This window comes from Triticum aestivum, chromosome 2A, assembly GCF_018294505.1.
Source record: "Triticum aestivum cultivar Chinese Spring chromosome 2A, IWGSC CS RefSeq v2.1, whole genome shotgun sequence".
Taxonomy (NCBI): domain Eukaryota; kingdom Viridiplantae; phylum Streptophyta; class Magnoliopsida; order Poales; family Poaceae; genus Triticum; species Triticum aestivum.
In genome coordinates this window covers 753,599,114-753,616,127 of record NC_057797.1, presented here as the reverse complement: position 1 = coordinate 753,616,127, position 17,014 = coordinate 753,599,114, and the positions used below count along the sequence as shown (strand labels likewise).

The 17,014-nt window shown below is 41.8% G+C and overlaps 1 protein-coding gene across 1 annotated transcript; it reads left to right on the top strand.

Annotated features, from left to right (window-relative positions):
* Nucleotides 1-2,691: 2,691 nt before the first annotated feature.
* LOC123186457 (uncharacterized) lies at nt 2,692-3,263 on the top strand. Its single transcript, XM_044598219.1, has 2 exons — nt 2,692-2,827; nt 2,918-3,263. Exons 1-2 carry the CDS (start codon nt 2,745-2,747, stop codon nt 3,147-3,149), a joined length of 315 nt encoding a protein of 104 aa, XP_044454154.1. The 5' UTR covers nt 2,692-2,744; the 3' UTR covers nt 3,150-3,263.
* Nucleotides 3,264-17,014: the final 13,751 nt, after the last annotated feature.

The window sequence follows — 17,014 nt, the reverse complement described above, 5'->3', positions numbered from 1 at the left end:
GCTTGAACATGAGGGTCTCGCACGATTGAACTTAGTACCGACGAACTCTGCTGCGTGGAGTCCATGTCGTTCTCTCCACCGCCATGTCCGGCCCCTTCTCCGCCGCCATGTCCGGCCTCTTCCCCGCCGCCATTATCGATCATCTCTTCGTCTTGCCCCGTGTCATCATTGACTGCCCCGTCGGCATCCTCAACATCGTCATCCTCATCTTCAATTATCCACCGAGTATAGCCATCCATGAAACCAGTCATGAGCAGGTGCGCTTCGACACGACCATCGTCATGGGGGTCGAGCCAAACTATTCCTTTGCATTTTTGACGCGGACATAAAACCTCTGTCATGTTATTTTCCTTCATGTCCTGCACCGCCGACCGCAACCACCTGTCCACCATCGTTCCACTGACCATCGTCAACTCTGCATGGTAATAATAAACAAATTGATTATAAAAATGTGTGCATTCATTAAAGTCATACAAAAATTTGGCATGACCTTCCTTAAAAATAGAACATATATAGATCTAGATTTTGCCCGGAATTCGCCGAAACGGAAATAAATCGACATTTCGGCAAAACATAGGCAACTCAAAAGCACAATTTGGCGTCAACTCATGCCACACACAAAATTTCCATAAATCACACACACATAAACATATTTCCATTTTGCAAAAGCATGAAATTTTAATCACCTCTATCTCAAGATCGAGCACACGATGGAGATGATGTTGTAGGGAGATCAAAAGTGCTCAAAGCTCTTCTTGACAAAGATAAATCTAGTTAGGGGCAAATAGGTCACTTAACTAAATGCTACATCTACCTAGCTACCTAATTTGGAAGAAGACAACTTCAACTAGTGGAGGGGGAAGGAAAAAGAGAAAGGAGATGCATTAATGGAGGTGGTGTAGTTATAGCTAGGAGTAATGAAGAGAAAGAAAGGTAGGTAGAAGAGGGAGAGTAATGGGGGAGAAGTATTGAGGAAGAAGAAGAGTGAGAGAGGGAGGATGTGGGAGGTAGGGGAAAGGGAGGAGAGGAGATGGGGAGGGGGAGGTGGAAAAGGTGGTGGGTGATGCGTCTTAGCAGTAGCGCGGGAGCAAAAGTTCGCTGCTGCTAAGAGCGAAGCAGCAGCGCGCTTTCCTATCACACGCTACTGCTAAACGGGCCAACCGTGTGGACAATTTCAAAATTAGCAACAGCGACGTGACTAAAAAGAGCGCTACTACTATGGCATTAGGAGCAGCGCGCTTCCTGACACTACGCTACTAGTAAACTTTGGTCGTTGTGTACTGTCGATGGATTTTTGTAGCAGCGCGGTTTAAACATCACGCGCTACTGCTAAATTTGCATCAGTAGCGCGCTTTCCGTAACCGCGCTGCTACTAATTAGCAGCAGCGCCTTTTTTTATGCCGCGTTGCTGCTAAGATTCTGTGTATAAGGTTTTCCCTAATAATGTTTGTGCGTCAAGAGGTTTCAAAGGACTGGGAATCCTAGGACATGGTCGCTCAGGGTATTGCTCTTAGGGCTTGATGGTGGTAGTTAGCTTGGTAGAGTCATGAGACCATGGTGTGATTTGCCGGTGCTCTCTGACCTGGAAACTGGATTGATTTCAGAGCATCCACCATCATCACCATCAACATCGAGAATGTGGGTTGGGGAACCAATGAAACTCCGACATGTTTAATTATTCGACAACAAGCTACAGATGATCTCTTATCCGATACTATTCCACCAAAGTAAGAAGAATTGTTTGGTCAAGGCGGCGATCAGTGTCAACACATGGAGTCACAACATCAATCCCCTTTTCGATGAGCTTTTCATCCTTATTTTGCATGCTAGTCTTTGGGATCGGCTAAAACATCTCACCAGACTACATAGATCAGGTGAGCTCGTCTCAAAGTGGCTTGCGAGTGGATCTGAACAAGTTTTCCTAGGACTTTCATGGAAACGTAATTATTAAGCGTGTTCCAAACTTAAGCGAGTACTTAAGGGGGACGGTGGCAATTCCTGTTGTGCGGTAGGACATGGGGAGCCAAAGAAAGCGCACCCCCCCCCACCACCCACCCGCGTGCTTTGCGTGGCTCACTTTGTGTTATTAGACTGTCTGTTCCCACTGTTTATGGTCGTTTTTGTTCCTGTTTTGTGTTTTTATATGTTTTTTCTGGGTTTTGCTTCTTTTCATTTTCTATTTTCTTTTTCATTTTTCAAACCATACAATTGTTTGAATTCATGAACATTCTTTAAAATTAGGAACATTTAAAAAAATACATTATGTTTTCTAAAACATTCCGAACATTTTTCGAAATAAAAGAACATTTTTCGAATTACTGAACATTTTTGAAAATCATAGAACATTGTAGATTCTTGATTTTTTTTTGGAATTCAGAAACATTTATAAATTCAGGAAGATTTTTTGAAATCAAACAACATTTTTTGAATTTGTTATATTTTTTATTGAGGAACTTATTTTGAAAACGAAGAAAATTTATTATATCTGTGATTTTTTTTAAATGACAATATTTTATGAAATCCAAGAATAATTTTTGAATTCCTGAAAATTTTCAAATTCAATAATGCTTTTTAAATTCGTGTTTTCAAAATTATTCATGTAATTTTGGAATTCACGAGCATTTTTGAATTCCTGAACATTAGTAGCAAAACTCGTTTTTGCCAGCCGTAGCCTCCTATCAAAACCATCCTCCGATCCGATCTGGACGCGCATGGCCGGCTGCGCAGATTGAGTCTTGCCAAACATGGCGACGAGCACAGTCGTGGGAACGTATTGCCGGCAAGAAAAGCGTGCACGCATCGGTGGGATCGCCGTCGACCCTACCTGGTAAGCGGAGTTCATGTTCCCCGGCCCGATCAACGGCAGAAATACTTCTTCTCACCTGACGGAACTCGATCGTGCTTGTGCGGCTTGCAGGAGAGATCGGGCGGACCTGACGGCCGGGCCGGCAGGCCTGATCGCCGAGCGCGTCCTAGCGAACGACGTCGCGGACTACCTCCGCTTCCGTGCGGTGTGCGGTGTGCCGCACCTGGCGGCGATCCTCCACGTCCCTGCATGCCCACGGCAGCCTGGACCGCCGGTTCCACCCCGGCAGTGGATCATGCTCCCACAGACCTTGGGCACCGTCCGAAGCGCCGCGACTTCCTGAACGTCTCGACCGGAGAGCGTATTCAGGTGGACCTCCCGGAACTCTGCTATCAGTACGTGTTCGGGGCCACCTCCGATGGCGGCCTCATCGTGCTATGCGACAAGCGCACCTTCGTCGTCCGCCTCCTCAACCCGCTCACCCGGCAGCTGCCCAGCCTCCCTCCCGCCAGCGCGCTGATTGTACACGGGGAGCAGCCGAATGCATACCAGCGGGTACACGCTCCAGTTCCTACGTGTGCTGGGAGCCGGCCTCGCCGACGACTCGACCGTGGCCCTCCACTTTGACGCGACTTGGCTGGTCACCGCCAAACCAGGCGACAAGCAGTGGATGCGGTTGCACATCGGCTTGGGCGACGAGACCATTGCATCCTCGCCGTTCGCGGGCCGCTTCTACTGCGTCACCAGGAAGGCCATCATGGTAGTAGATACCACCACAACCGCAGACCACCGGGCGCCGCGGCTGGCAGTGGCGGCTGAACCGCGCGATCTAGGCTCTATGCGGTTGTACGACTGGACCGTGAAACTAGTGGACAATGGCGGGGAGCTGATTCTTGCGCGCCGGATCCCGTATGACAAAAGCAACATATCCCGAAAAGGTTATGAAGTGCACCATGTGGATCTGGAGGCAAGGATCACTGGATCTGGAGGCAAGGATCACCCTACCCATGCAGCAAGGGCTCGGCGGGCGCGCCTTGTTCGCCGGCACGGGCAAACTGGGGCCAGGGCATGCTCTCTTGTTGCCCGCCAGGTTGTTCCCTAATATCGATGCTGACACCGTTTACTGGTGTAATGGCTACCTCGCTGGCCCACCAAGAATTCTGGCCTACAGCCTCCCTTACCGTGGTGCTAGATCATGCAGTGCCATTGAGCCATGTCGTCTCCTAAATGGCTGTGTCCGACTCCAGCTCGATGTCAGCGCCATTGAGTCAGTGTCCCACTACGTCTGTGCTTCAAAGATCATCAGAAAGCAGCAGCGCCGCAGCGAACGGCTGGCGCTGAGGCGCTACCGTCAACGGATATGTTCACTAGATCAGTGTAACATTGGTGGCCAAAGGCAATAGGGGTGCTCAATTTCTTATTACCCTCTTTGTTTTGGAAAACGTTCTAAATAAACCGGCTGATTTTGTTGCTGTGTAAGCCGCCTCTCCTGGTTGACGCGTGTCGATTGGGCCCGCCACCCGCCTCTCCTGGTTGACGCGTGTCGATTGGGCCCGCCACCACTTATCCCTCATAGCGTTATCTTCACGCGCAGCTCTCGTCCACACAGATTCCTTCCGCTGGATTCCCTCGTCAACATTCACCACGAGATTTCACCATCTCCGGTCGTCACCGCTCCTACAAACCGGGGAAGGAAACGACGGTGACCACCGCAGCTAGCATCTCTGTCGCAGCAGTTGCGTCGCGTCACCATTCGCGTGCTTCATCGGAGCACCCCGTCGCCGCCGCGTGCGCGTGGCGGCTCCCGGTGCTGCGATGCATATAAGAGCTACTCTATGAGGAAATACCCTTTGGCTCTCGCATGTATATACACCTTATATGGGGTATTTTTTAAAATAATTAAACAAAAAGTCAAAATAGTTCAAAAGTATTTTTAGGTTAAATTTGACTTACTTGCGCACTAGAATATAATTTTTCACAAAAAACAATGCTGACTTCACAGCGAAAAAGACAAAAATTATTTGCTATTATAGGTCACTATTCATGCTTTTTGACCGAAAATTTATCTTTTTTGAAAAGAAGTCAAAGAGGAATTTTCTTTTTGTGGAACTGTTCTCATTAGTACAATGAAAGGTCAAGTTTATTTCAAAAATATTTTAAAAAAATTCTGACTTTTGGTTGAATTGCTATTTTTTCCATATAAGGTACATATGTACCAGGAACGAAATGTTCCCCTCCCTACTCTATGGTTGGAGCTCAGTTTCTTACTTCGCCGCTTGGATGTACTAGTGTTAAAAACGTTTTTATATTATAACACAAAGGGAGTACTAGAGTTGCTACTTTAATGTTGACTGCAAACCAGCTAAGTCAACCTTACGGTTGGGGCTGGCCGGCAATTGTGATTTCACTCGCTAAGGCAAGGTGAAGATGTATTTGATGCAATGGCGGTTGTTGGAGGCAGCAAATCGAAGAAGAATAGTGAAAGATTGTTACGACTGAAGGACCTGGCTACCAGAATCAAAATTGATCTAGCGGCCTTGTTGGATTCCGAGTTATTTTGGTCGGTGTCTTCCTAGCTCGACAACCTTAATATGTGGATAACGAGGGATTCAAAATTGATCTAGTGGCCTTGTCGGATTCCGAGTTATTTTGGTCGGTGTCTTCGTATCTCGACAACCTTAATAGGTGGATAATGAAAGAAAAATCAGTATCACTAATGTTTTTTTTTGTAGAAAGTACTTTATAATATATTTTTGCTATTTCTGAGCAACTTAATCACAAATTCATTCGTATACAAAACAAAGGTCAAAGTCCTTTGATAAGAAAAAGTCAAAAGTTACAGTTTTAGGAATGTTACCATGTTTAGAATGACAGCCTTTTGCAATAATAAAGGTGGTAAAATAGAGAGTAATATGCGCATATAAGATACAAAGTCACATTGGCAACAGATCAAAGATGATGTCCCGGCAAAACCGTGTTGGCCTTTAAAAAAACTCAAGGACTTAACTTACCAACAACTATAATGCACTTAGTCACACATAGTTTTGAGGCTATATTTTTTTATTATACAGCGGGAGGAGTTGTGGTTGTAACCATTTCAAGTGACAAAACTATTTGTAATATGCTTCATATTCAAAGAATCTTGTGCTTTCCTACAAACCTTTTAATTTAATGGCTCTGACTAGAAGAACGAATGCACGTCCTTTGTTTACCATTTTTAGAGGAACCTGCTTTGTTTAGAGCATCTTCAATGGATGATGTAAAATAGGGCATCAAATTATGGTTAGAGTAACATTTACATCACCTAAAAGTGTTTTTTTACATCACCAAAAACCTCTAACTCCAATAGATGATGTAAAATATGACACTAGTGCTCCAATAGTATGTGATGTAAAATAGGGCAGCCGCATGATAGCTGCTCCACAATTTTGTTTCCTTCAAATGCATATGTATTTGACAAAATATGAACTATGACAAACTTCGCAAAATCATCACACATAATCAATAATATATCAAATTCAACATCGAATCCACATAAAAATCACAGTCTCATAATTCAACATGTTAAACATAATAAGTTCATGACACACACAAACAAAAGTGCACATAAACAAAAATATAAACATAGCCTCTTGATACGTCTCCACCGTATCTATAAATTTTGATTATTTCATGATGTATTATCACTTTTATATTGTTTTTTATGGACAAACCTATTAACTCGGTGCCCAGTGCCAGTTCCTGTTTTCTGCATGTTTTTGGTTTTTCAGGAAAGCCGTACCAAATGAAGTCCAAACATGATGAAACTTTTTGGCAATTTTTTCTGGACATAAAGAAACCCTGGAAGCTTCGGTAGGAGACCAAACAATGCATGAGGGAGCCACAAGGCAGGGGCATGCCCCCCCCCCCCGGGGGGGGGGGGTAGGCGCGTCCAGGTGCCCCATGTGGCTCTGATTGCCCTAATTCCAAGCCTATAAATTAAAATATATTTGGAAGCCCCGAGGGCGAAACCTAAAACAATTATTCTGCTGCCGCAAGCCTCTGTTCTGAAGCGATCCCATCTGGAGGCCTCCACCGCTACTCTGCCAGAGGTGGAAACCATTGGGGAGGCAATCTTCATCAACTTTGTTGTCTCCAAGATGATATGTGAGTAGTTCCCATAGGACCTACGTGTCCATGGGAGTATCTCTCTCTCTCTCTTCAATACAATGATCTCATCTGAGGCCAATCTGATGTAAACTTTTGCGGTGCGTTTGTTGGGAACTTGGGATCCGATGAATTATAGGTTTATGATCCGATTATTCATTGAAAGTATTTGAGTCTTTTCTGAGATTTATTCTCGTGGCACCCATGTTACCACCATAGCCACTTCTCATGGCAGCCATGTTACCACCCAAGCCACCTCCCATGGCGGCCATTATACCACCAAAGATAGCTCCCATAGTACTCATTGTACCACCGTACCCACCATACATGACACCCATCATGTTACCAAAGCCACCTTCCACCATGTTCATGAAACCTCCCATTCCTCCGCCCATGCCGCAACCCATTCCTCCTCCCATACCGCCACCCATGCCTCCTCCATACCCATCATGTTCATCATGATTATGGTCTTCTTGGCCAACATTTTATCGCGAAAGCTCAACATATGTGTTTTGCTTTGCGTCGAGACCATTTGTATCCATGAACATAAGTTTTTCCACTTTCTCCTCGTCCACCTTAAGCTCATCGGCCGCCACGTTCCATTCCTCTAACTCCACCTTCTGTTGCTCATCCACAACCCTCTTCTCCTCCACTGCCTCCTTGTTCCTCTCGGCATCCGCCCTCTCTTCCATTTCTTTCAATTTCAAAAGCCTTTTTTTTCTTTGGCATACTCTTTTCTCACAATGACAATGGCTTCAAATCCTTCTTTAATATAATTTTCTCCGGCTTTTGATCCCTTTGCTTTTTTTCATCCATCGGGCCTCTGTGGCAACCGAGTGAGGAGTAGGGCTCCTTCTCTCTTCCTCATCACCATCATCGCCATCATCGTCGGCATCACGATTAACAACCGAGCTCTTCCTTCTAGGAAGTTCAAACGCTTCCTGGTTCTTCCACTTCTCCTCATGTTTGAGCTCTTTATAAATATTTAGGAAAGTGAAAAATCTTCCTTTCTTCTTCTTATCCCCATTCTTCCCTCTTTCTTGAAAGATACCTTGAGAGAAACCTATGTGTACATTATACTTTAGAGAAAGCATTTGAATGTAGCAAGAAATCACCTGGTCCTTTTCATCGCAACCACTTGGGTTCATATGATCGTGTTTGGTCAAGCAATCCCACCATTTTTGACATTGGGCAGATATAGTCGACCATCGGTGCCTGAGAGAATCGCCGATTGATAGTGACCACTTGTGTTGCGTTGATCAAAGAATTCTTTGATGCGCTTCCAATATGTCCTAGACGGTTGATCACTTCCAATGGCAGCATCAAGAGAGATGCGCTTCCAAGTTGTACATATCAAGACATCTTCGGTGTTCAAATAGTTTGCAGTTCTTCCCTTAGAAGCTTCAACAAAACCCTTGTATTCCAACTCAAGATTGTCACCATCATATGGTGTATCATATTTTTAGGATGGAAAATCTTGGGAGACAAAAATTTCAGTTGCAACATTTGTCAAGTGCATAAATGTATCATCAACAACACTACATATGCACACACACAATCTCATATTCTATTCATATCAACATGACAAAACAACAATAAAAAAGAAGAAGATTTTTGTACATTTTCAACATTTCATGTAACAAGTTGGAGACGATGGCAGCGGGTGTCGACAGCTCCTCCTCCACAGCCGACGACTGGATGAGAGGTTGTGGGGGAGGAGGTACACCATGAGCAGCAGCAGCAACCGTGGCCGGCTTCGTCTTCTTTGCCCGAGACAAAGCTGCGTCGGGGCGCGCAATGGCTGCTTCAAACCGCCACCACATGGTTTGCCCATGGGAGCCTTCTTCATTGCTAATAGTTCCATTTCAGTGGTGGCTAGTGGACGTGCGACTGCAAATCTATCGCGCTGATTTGGCTGAGGCATGGCGGCGTTGGGACGGGTGGTAGACACGGAGGCGACCATGCAGGTGCACTGGAGCGGTGTCGATGACCGCGGGGTCGGAGGAGGCGTCTGTGGGGTCCTGCGGTGGTAGGCAGGTGGCGGGCTGCTGGAGGCGGGAACGCACGCGCGTGGAGGGAAGGTTCCACGAGGAAGTTGGGGTTGCACGTGCGACTGCCCGCATTTTGCTCGAGCGGGCCAAGTATTGCAAATTTGCATCACTTGGTGTCCAATTTTACATCCTACCCTAGTATTGTTTTTGCATCTACATCATTTATTGGAGCACATTTATTGCCCCTCGCAAAAATCCTTTATTTTTTACATCTACATCATTTATTAGAGACAAATGGTTATTTTTTATCATCTATTAGAAGTGCTCTTACCTTCTTTGTTTACCGAAAGGGAATTATTTAGGTACACAAAGCCCAAGACAATGACTAAGGTAACCCGCAAGCAACTGTGTGAGAACCGCCAAGTACGCTTGTGAATGCGTCCTTTGGCGGAGTTGTAAGATGGGACGTTTGGTTTGCTCGGGTGGGCTATAGCTAAGCTAGCCCAGCTCGCCTTTGTCAGCCTTGTCGTAAGTTGCGCGTTAGGATGTGTTGCTTTTGCTAGCAGTTGCACAAAATTTCCTATACAACGTTCATTGTGTCGTATAGTCGACCCTTCATATGGAGTCGAGGAAACTGGGCAACCCAATTTTAACAGCGAGCTGAACGGATGCTAAATCATGTTTTCATTTTAGTTCTCTCCATTTCGGTTTCCTTTTTTTCCCACTCCTTTTTAGCCTTTTTATGATTTTCTTGTTTTCTTTTTTCCTTTCCTTTTTTTATATCTCCTTTTTCATAAATTCCAAAATTTCAAAAAATGTTCAGAATTTCAAATTTTCCAAAATTGTCCTCTTTTTCAAGAAATGGATGGAATTCCAAAAAAAGAGCTTTTGAATTTCAATTTTTTTCTCAGATTTCCAATATTTGTTCCCTTGTTCAACATTTGTTTAGAGTATTGAAAAAAATTCAAACTTTTGAAATTTGTTTACAAATTTCATTAACATTTGAAAATTGATTTTTATTTGGAATTTCAAATTTTAGTTCATGTTTGAAAATCTATTCACGTTTTGAAAAATTATTCATGTTTTCCAAATTTATTCACTTTTTTGAAATATCAATTTTGTCCGTGTTGTTATAATTTTTTTGGATGATCACACATTATTTGCCTTTTTTTAAAACTCACAAATTCCAAGGTATCTTTAACTATTTTTAAAATGTGTTTGGATCTGCTACACATAGTTCTTAAATATCGTGCTGCATGTTAATCACTTACACTTGTCAGATCTAGTGGGTAACCACACTCGTTCAACACCGGAATATAAGGAGTTTGAATCTTCGTAGTCGCTAGAACACTCGCAAATGGGCCGTTCCAACAAGGCTCTGTGTCTGTCGCGAGTCTATTTGATGCAAAATGCGGTAAACTGGAGCTCCTCAATTACGTGAGGGTACGTCTGGGTCTCGCATGAACTAGTTTGTGTCAGGCGTGATTTTTGGTCAAGAGCGACCCGGCTCTCCTTGAAAAGCAAGTTCTTCCTGACCTAGTGAGACAAGCTGGCCCTCAAAAGTCAATTTTTTGCGGTACCAAACGTTGGTCCTTGCCCAGTGAGGCTATAACAGATTTTACGGAGGAACCATAGGCACCCCAAGTTGCCACCTATGGATAATTATTGTGGCTAGAACTCTAATTGTTTTTGTGTAATTTAGAAAATATGTTTCGTGCCTGTCAAAAATATTTGTCATATTTTTTATAAGTGTTTATACAATGTAAAAACAATGTTCACATAAGTTTTAAAAAAGTTTCATACCATTCAAAAAAAGTATGTGATATTTAGAAAACTTTCATACATCCCCTCAAAAATGTTTATGACATGTTTTTGAAAATGTTTATACAATGTAAAAAATCATTTAATATAAAAAATGTTTCAGAACATTCTGAAAAACTTCATGACATTTAGAAAAACATATTCATGAATTTCAGAAAATATGTTCATGGCTTTTTTAAAAAGATGTTAATACATTGTAAAACAATGTTCACGTAATATAAAAATGCTTCATACCATTAAAAATGTCCCATGTCTGTTTGAAAATCTTAAACATTTATTCAAAGAAAATATTCCAAACATGTATTTGGAAAAAATGTCAATTATACATAAAAAGTATCTTTACTTATTAACAAAAAAGGTACAGATTATATTGAAAAAAAAGTCGACATGTATTAGAAAAAAAGAAAATGGAAAAAGGGAAAAGAAAACAATAAATGGGAAACAAAACACAGAATAAAGAAAGCCAAATAAAATAAAAACAAAAAACCGACAAAGACACACAGAAAACCAAAAACCACAACAAAAATCGATAAAAGAAAATAGAAAACACATGAAAAAACCACGTGAAGATGAGCCATATAAGCTTCCTCGAAACCTCTCCCCTAGGACCGTACCAGGCCGGCCAATGTGGCTCTCGCCTACTTCAAGACGGAGTACCTTCTCGCCTACTCTTTCTTGCAGTAGGCGGGATATGGCTTCCATACCATACCGCCTAACTTGATTAAGTTTGACTAATTTATAAACTGCTCCGCAGGCCTAGTCAGCAACCACATGACATGTGTCGTCAGTTATTCCAAACTGAAATGGTTGAATGATCTGTTGGACATTGCATGCACGGCTTTATATGGTGGCCGCTAGCATAGGGATGGCATCCGTCGGGTTTGGGTATGAGTGGAGCAGCCCCTGCTAAGCTTACCCAAGATGCGCTTTAAATTTTTATGGTGTTTGGACATCTGTGGAGCTCATACGAAATTTTCCACAAACAGCACACATGATCATCTTGGATGCCAAAAAGTTCAGTTTGTTTTTACTATTTTTTTCATTTTACTGTTCATGGGTGTATATGAGCTGGCATCGTTTTGAATTATCGAGTTATTTGGCCGTAGATAATCAGCTTCAGTTTCCACATTCTACTTGGTGCGCCAGTTATTATACTCGTACACAGAAGTTCCAACAACCCTGTCGTAGTTTTAACAAGCACAAATTCAAACAGGAAAACAGAAGGCGATAGCCACCGTTTAAGCACAAAAATAAATCATTAACTTCAGACTGCAAGTCCCACATTACACTTTGTGCACCAGTGTAGGGCGCAAGCAGTGCCAGCCTGAGAACTCGACTCAATTCTGAATGTTGTATTCGGTCTGCTCTTGACCTCTCGTTTCCAAAAACAATGAAGGCATTGTTTGATAAGAGGTATGGAACTGACATACAAAAACACTCCCCCCATTATTATTCTCATAAGGAAAATAATTCTGGCGTAGTTTGAACACCGGAAATGAAAATGAAGGAGATATTTAGTCCCCTTAAATTTGGTAATATGTGTTTAGTCCTGCCTTCAATTAATTCCTTGCTCTGTCCGTACTCCCTCCGTCTGGGTTTATTAGGCTCACTTACATTTTGAAGCAAAGTTTGAGCATACTTTTGCCCAATAATATATGAGTTGTATCTAGAAAAAATGGTATCACTGGAAACTTGATTCGAATACGAATCCAAGAATATAATTTGTATGACATCTCACTTCAAAATCTGTCTCAAATAAGTGGATATTTAGCATTTCAAATTTGTTTATAAAGGGAGTACTTCTGTCTTTCCAATGCACATTAAAACAAAAAAAAACTTTTCTCTCATCAGACAGGAATCAAGCCCAATAACATTCAACACATGGTCTCCTCATTTTTCAATGTGGGAGAAAAGGAGAGAGATGGTGGCTTCTACCTTGTCAAATGCATTTTCTACTCCACTCTATAATTTGTCTTAAAATTTCTATATGTCCACTTATTCGAGGACGAAGGGAGTTGTCATCGGTATCCATGTACAATAGCACCATAATTTGGAATAATATAATCTCGAAGGTCAAAACTGGTATAATAGTAATAGCTGCCACATCATCACAATTACTCCTGTACATATATAGCCGGCCATACTAGTGATAATTTTAGCTAGGCATCAATATCGAACTATCCACATTAATTGTAATGTAATTAGGCACCATACATATCATGAGTAGGGTAGTAATTTCAGGCGTGAAGGACACTTGGTGACGCGTACTCCTGAAAACTGCCTCGCTCCGGCCTATAAATACAAGTGGTGTGCTTGGCTTACCTTGCGCCACACCAACACGAGGACATTGTGTTTAGAGATAAGTCGCGGACATCGAAGATCATGGCTAGACCGGCGGTGATGGTGATGTGTGTGGTGTTCGTAGTGGTGGTGTCGCTGAGCGCGGTGGTGGCGGAGTTGGAATGCAAGCCACACATGCTTAAGCCTTGCGATCCAGCCATCATAGAGGGTAAGGCCCCTTTGAACTTGTGCTGCTCGAACCTCCGGGCGCAGAAGATGTGCATCTGCGCTTACTTGGAGAATCCGATGTACCAGGGCTACATCCAAGGCCCCTACTTCCTCAACACAATCACCTCATGCAACATAGATCCTGGAGTGTGTCCATTTACATAATACTAGGAATATGTTATTGTACATCTCTTTTTACAATAAATGATAACGCCTGCCTCTAGATTGCCTTTTAGTTTGTTATGTTTTAATATATCTATATCGGTATCTATATAGCAATATACAAAGATTCAAAGGGGCAAATCCAACAAATCTCGGTCATCAAATCGTGTCAATTCATCGACCTATATTGCACCAATGACGAGCGATCAACATGTTAAGCTTGCAATTAATATCATATCATATACTACTCCCTCTATCACGGTTTAGAAGGCGCACTTGGAAATTCTCTGGGACCTAGATGGTTATTTATTGATTGTGAGATGGGCTAAAAAATAGCATTCACACTACGCATGCATATAGAAATAGTATATTGAAGTACTAATTAGCTGCTAGAAATAAATGCAATGCGCCCTAAATCTTGTCTATTGTGAAAACACACGAAAATTTAACTGTGCCTTCTAAACTGTGACGGATGAAGTACTAGTATCAACATATACAATTCCACATAATTAATGTGTAATTGATAGCCTACCTAATATTAACATTTAATTAGTTTTGTCCCTGATATCACGTGCATTGCACGTACACATATACTAGGACTCACAAAAAGGTTTGTTATCTTTTAAATATAAACAAAAATGAAGAAGTAGTATTTCCAACCTTCCACATTAAAGAATAAATCTGAAAAATATAAGTGATTTATGTTCTATAATTATTTCATGTTGTCTCTCTCGACAGCCCACCCCTATCTTGACGACCGTCTGATCCTAACTTCCCCCTTGACAACTATGAGCTGATGAACCACCATTCTCCCCTAATGTCGTTCAACTGATAAGAAGAGTTGTGTCGTGGGCGCCAACAAGGTGAGTTACGGCAGTGACCAATTTGAGACCGTCTTTCCTTGATCAAGGTGACAGCAAGCAGGCCTCTGCTATATGCGAGTGGACAATAGGTGGGTGCGACCATATCCTGGAGTTGGGTGTCGACATTTCTTTTTTTCCTCTTTTTTTTTCTAGTGGAAAGAAATTTATGTACTAAATATTATTGAATGTCAAAAAAAATCTTGAGAAATGCAATATTTTTTGTTGAAATATGCAAGGAACTATGCGAAACACGCGGTTTTGTGTTGAATGACCAGGAATATTTGTGTACTGTAAAAGTTTTTTTAAAGTCTGAATCTGAAAGTTGAAAGCTCCAATTTTTGTACTTTCTGAAACTTGCAACTCCATTTTTTTGTAATTTTTGGAAGTTGAAAGTTCTAGTTTTTTTAATTTTGAAAGTTTTAGATTCCAAGAAACTCACGGGAAGACAAATCTTACATTCTTAAAAAGTTGATCCCCACTACTATCAATTATTTTAACATGCATACTGTCCACATCATCTTCATGCCACATCAGCTTCACGGCCCGCAGGGATCACCATAGTGCCATGTTAACATTTTCTTCTTCAATTTTTTCGCAAAAAAAAACATTTTCTTCTTCAATTAACATACCAGCCCAAAAGGTTCATTATCTATCAGAAGACAAACGACCTCGCTCTCACCAGCTATCCGCATCCTTGTCTCTTCCCCTTCTCTCGCCCCTCCACTTGATCTCCTTCAACACGATGCTCCGCCTGATTCCATAGTTCACCCAACCATGGAGTACGTCCGCACCGTGTAGGATTGAAACAATATCATGCTTGCTGTCCGGTGTCGTTCAAGATCCAAGCAGCAGCCCCGCAGCGAAGGTTTTTCTAGCCCGGCCGGATCACGGCCACTACACAACAAGTACACAACAGTCCCCATCAGCGCTCGCACCTAATGGGTTCTAGATCCGCTCAGGAGCTTAATCACTGCTGCCTGCTGGGACGGAGAAATCTTTCAGCCCGCCTCTTTGCATGCTCGACGTACTTGGTCTGCAGGTCATCTCTCTCTCACCCTCCCCCCCTCTCTCTCCTAATAATAATAGTTTATTTGTGTCCGATGTCTTCCATGTAGCTTATGTTCTAGTATAAACTATCAACGGGAATTTCATTACCTTTGAATATTATTATGCAGGCAAATAGTTGTTCGCGCCTGGAACGTTAAATGCTTCATCCATGGATGTAGTTCGGCATCTACAATGGAATCACAAAATATCATTTTGGTCATACCTTTTTTAAGGCTCACTTTTTTAATTGCAACCATATGTATATACATCAGCTTGAAAATTTTGGTGTAAATCAGGATCTTCAATTATGTCTGAGTGGTATTACTAATTTATCATGTTTTAAATTTCACCAGCGCCTCAATTTGGGAAATGCTTTCCATCTGCTGTTATGCACCGACCCCTTCGGCTATACTGAGTGCATCCTCTACAACATGCTTTGCTTCCATTTAGGATGGTTGATTTGAGGAGCTCCAAAGATGGTATGTTATAAAATGGTACATCGTTTTTGTTTTCAGTTTTGCTAAAGCACATCTAGATGTGCAATAAGTATTGCACATCTAAGTCCTATGTCATTGATCGTATGTTGAGATTCGTGTGGATTTTTTTTTTCTTTTTTCTTTTTGTCTTTATGCTTGATTCACTCACTTAGATGTGCAATAACTAGAGCACATCTAGATGTGCCCTAGACACATCCGTTTTCATGTGTGGTGGTTCTCGGTCATGTAGGTAAGTGATAAAGAAGGAAATATCCATGTGTTCACATAAGTACTAGGTATTTTCCCTAACTGCTAAAATAGTACTTCTATCCAATATTACTTCTCCACATTCCACGTGTGCACGTTGCTGACCCCTCTAAATCAATATGTGGGGTTTCAGTCCGTCCTTTTCCCTATATCAATGCACTGCACGGTGGCTGCCAACATGAATGTCAGTATTTGTTTTCTTTACATTTCATTGTGCATACAACGTGTAGTACTAAGTCTTTTCTAGCTTATCATGTTGCTAAAGTTCTTGAAGTTTTGGGCTCGAAAATTTTGCAATTTGTCCTTTCTGAATATGCTTATAGTGACGAGTATGTACTGAAAATGGAAACCTGGTCTACCACAAGGACATTACGACAGTGTTTTACTGAACATTTTAATTAAATATTATGACATTATCACCATTTGCTGTTTTGCATATCTCAACAATGGATGTATTAACTATTTCTCTCCATCATTCATTTGTAGTGTAAGCAGTTGGGGATCTAAATGGTACATGCAATCAATACCAATAATTTCTTACATATTGCCTTTTTGTAGAAAAACATATTTCCCTTTTGTTATTGAAATGATAAATCGCTTTTGCTTGAAATAATGCTTGATATTCTTTACATACAAAAGGAAATTATCAATTGTAGTTTACCAAAGAGCTGCAAGTGAATGCTTATATCAGATTTTATAAGGGTTCTTTCATCTAAGGTTGGAACATCAGATGTCATGTAAGCTTTTTTTTGAAGACAATTATTTTTAAGTGGCATTATTTATACATTCAGTGACTAAAACATCCTACTTTGGTCGTTCAGTGGTACAACTCATTTGCTTTATTTCCCTTTTATGAATATTTGTCCTCTAAAGAGCTCCCATCTATTATTTCCTATGCTTGGACCACTAATACCCCACCGCAACGCG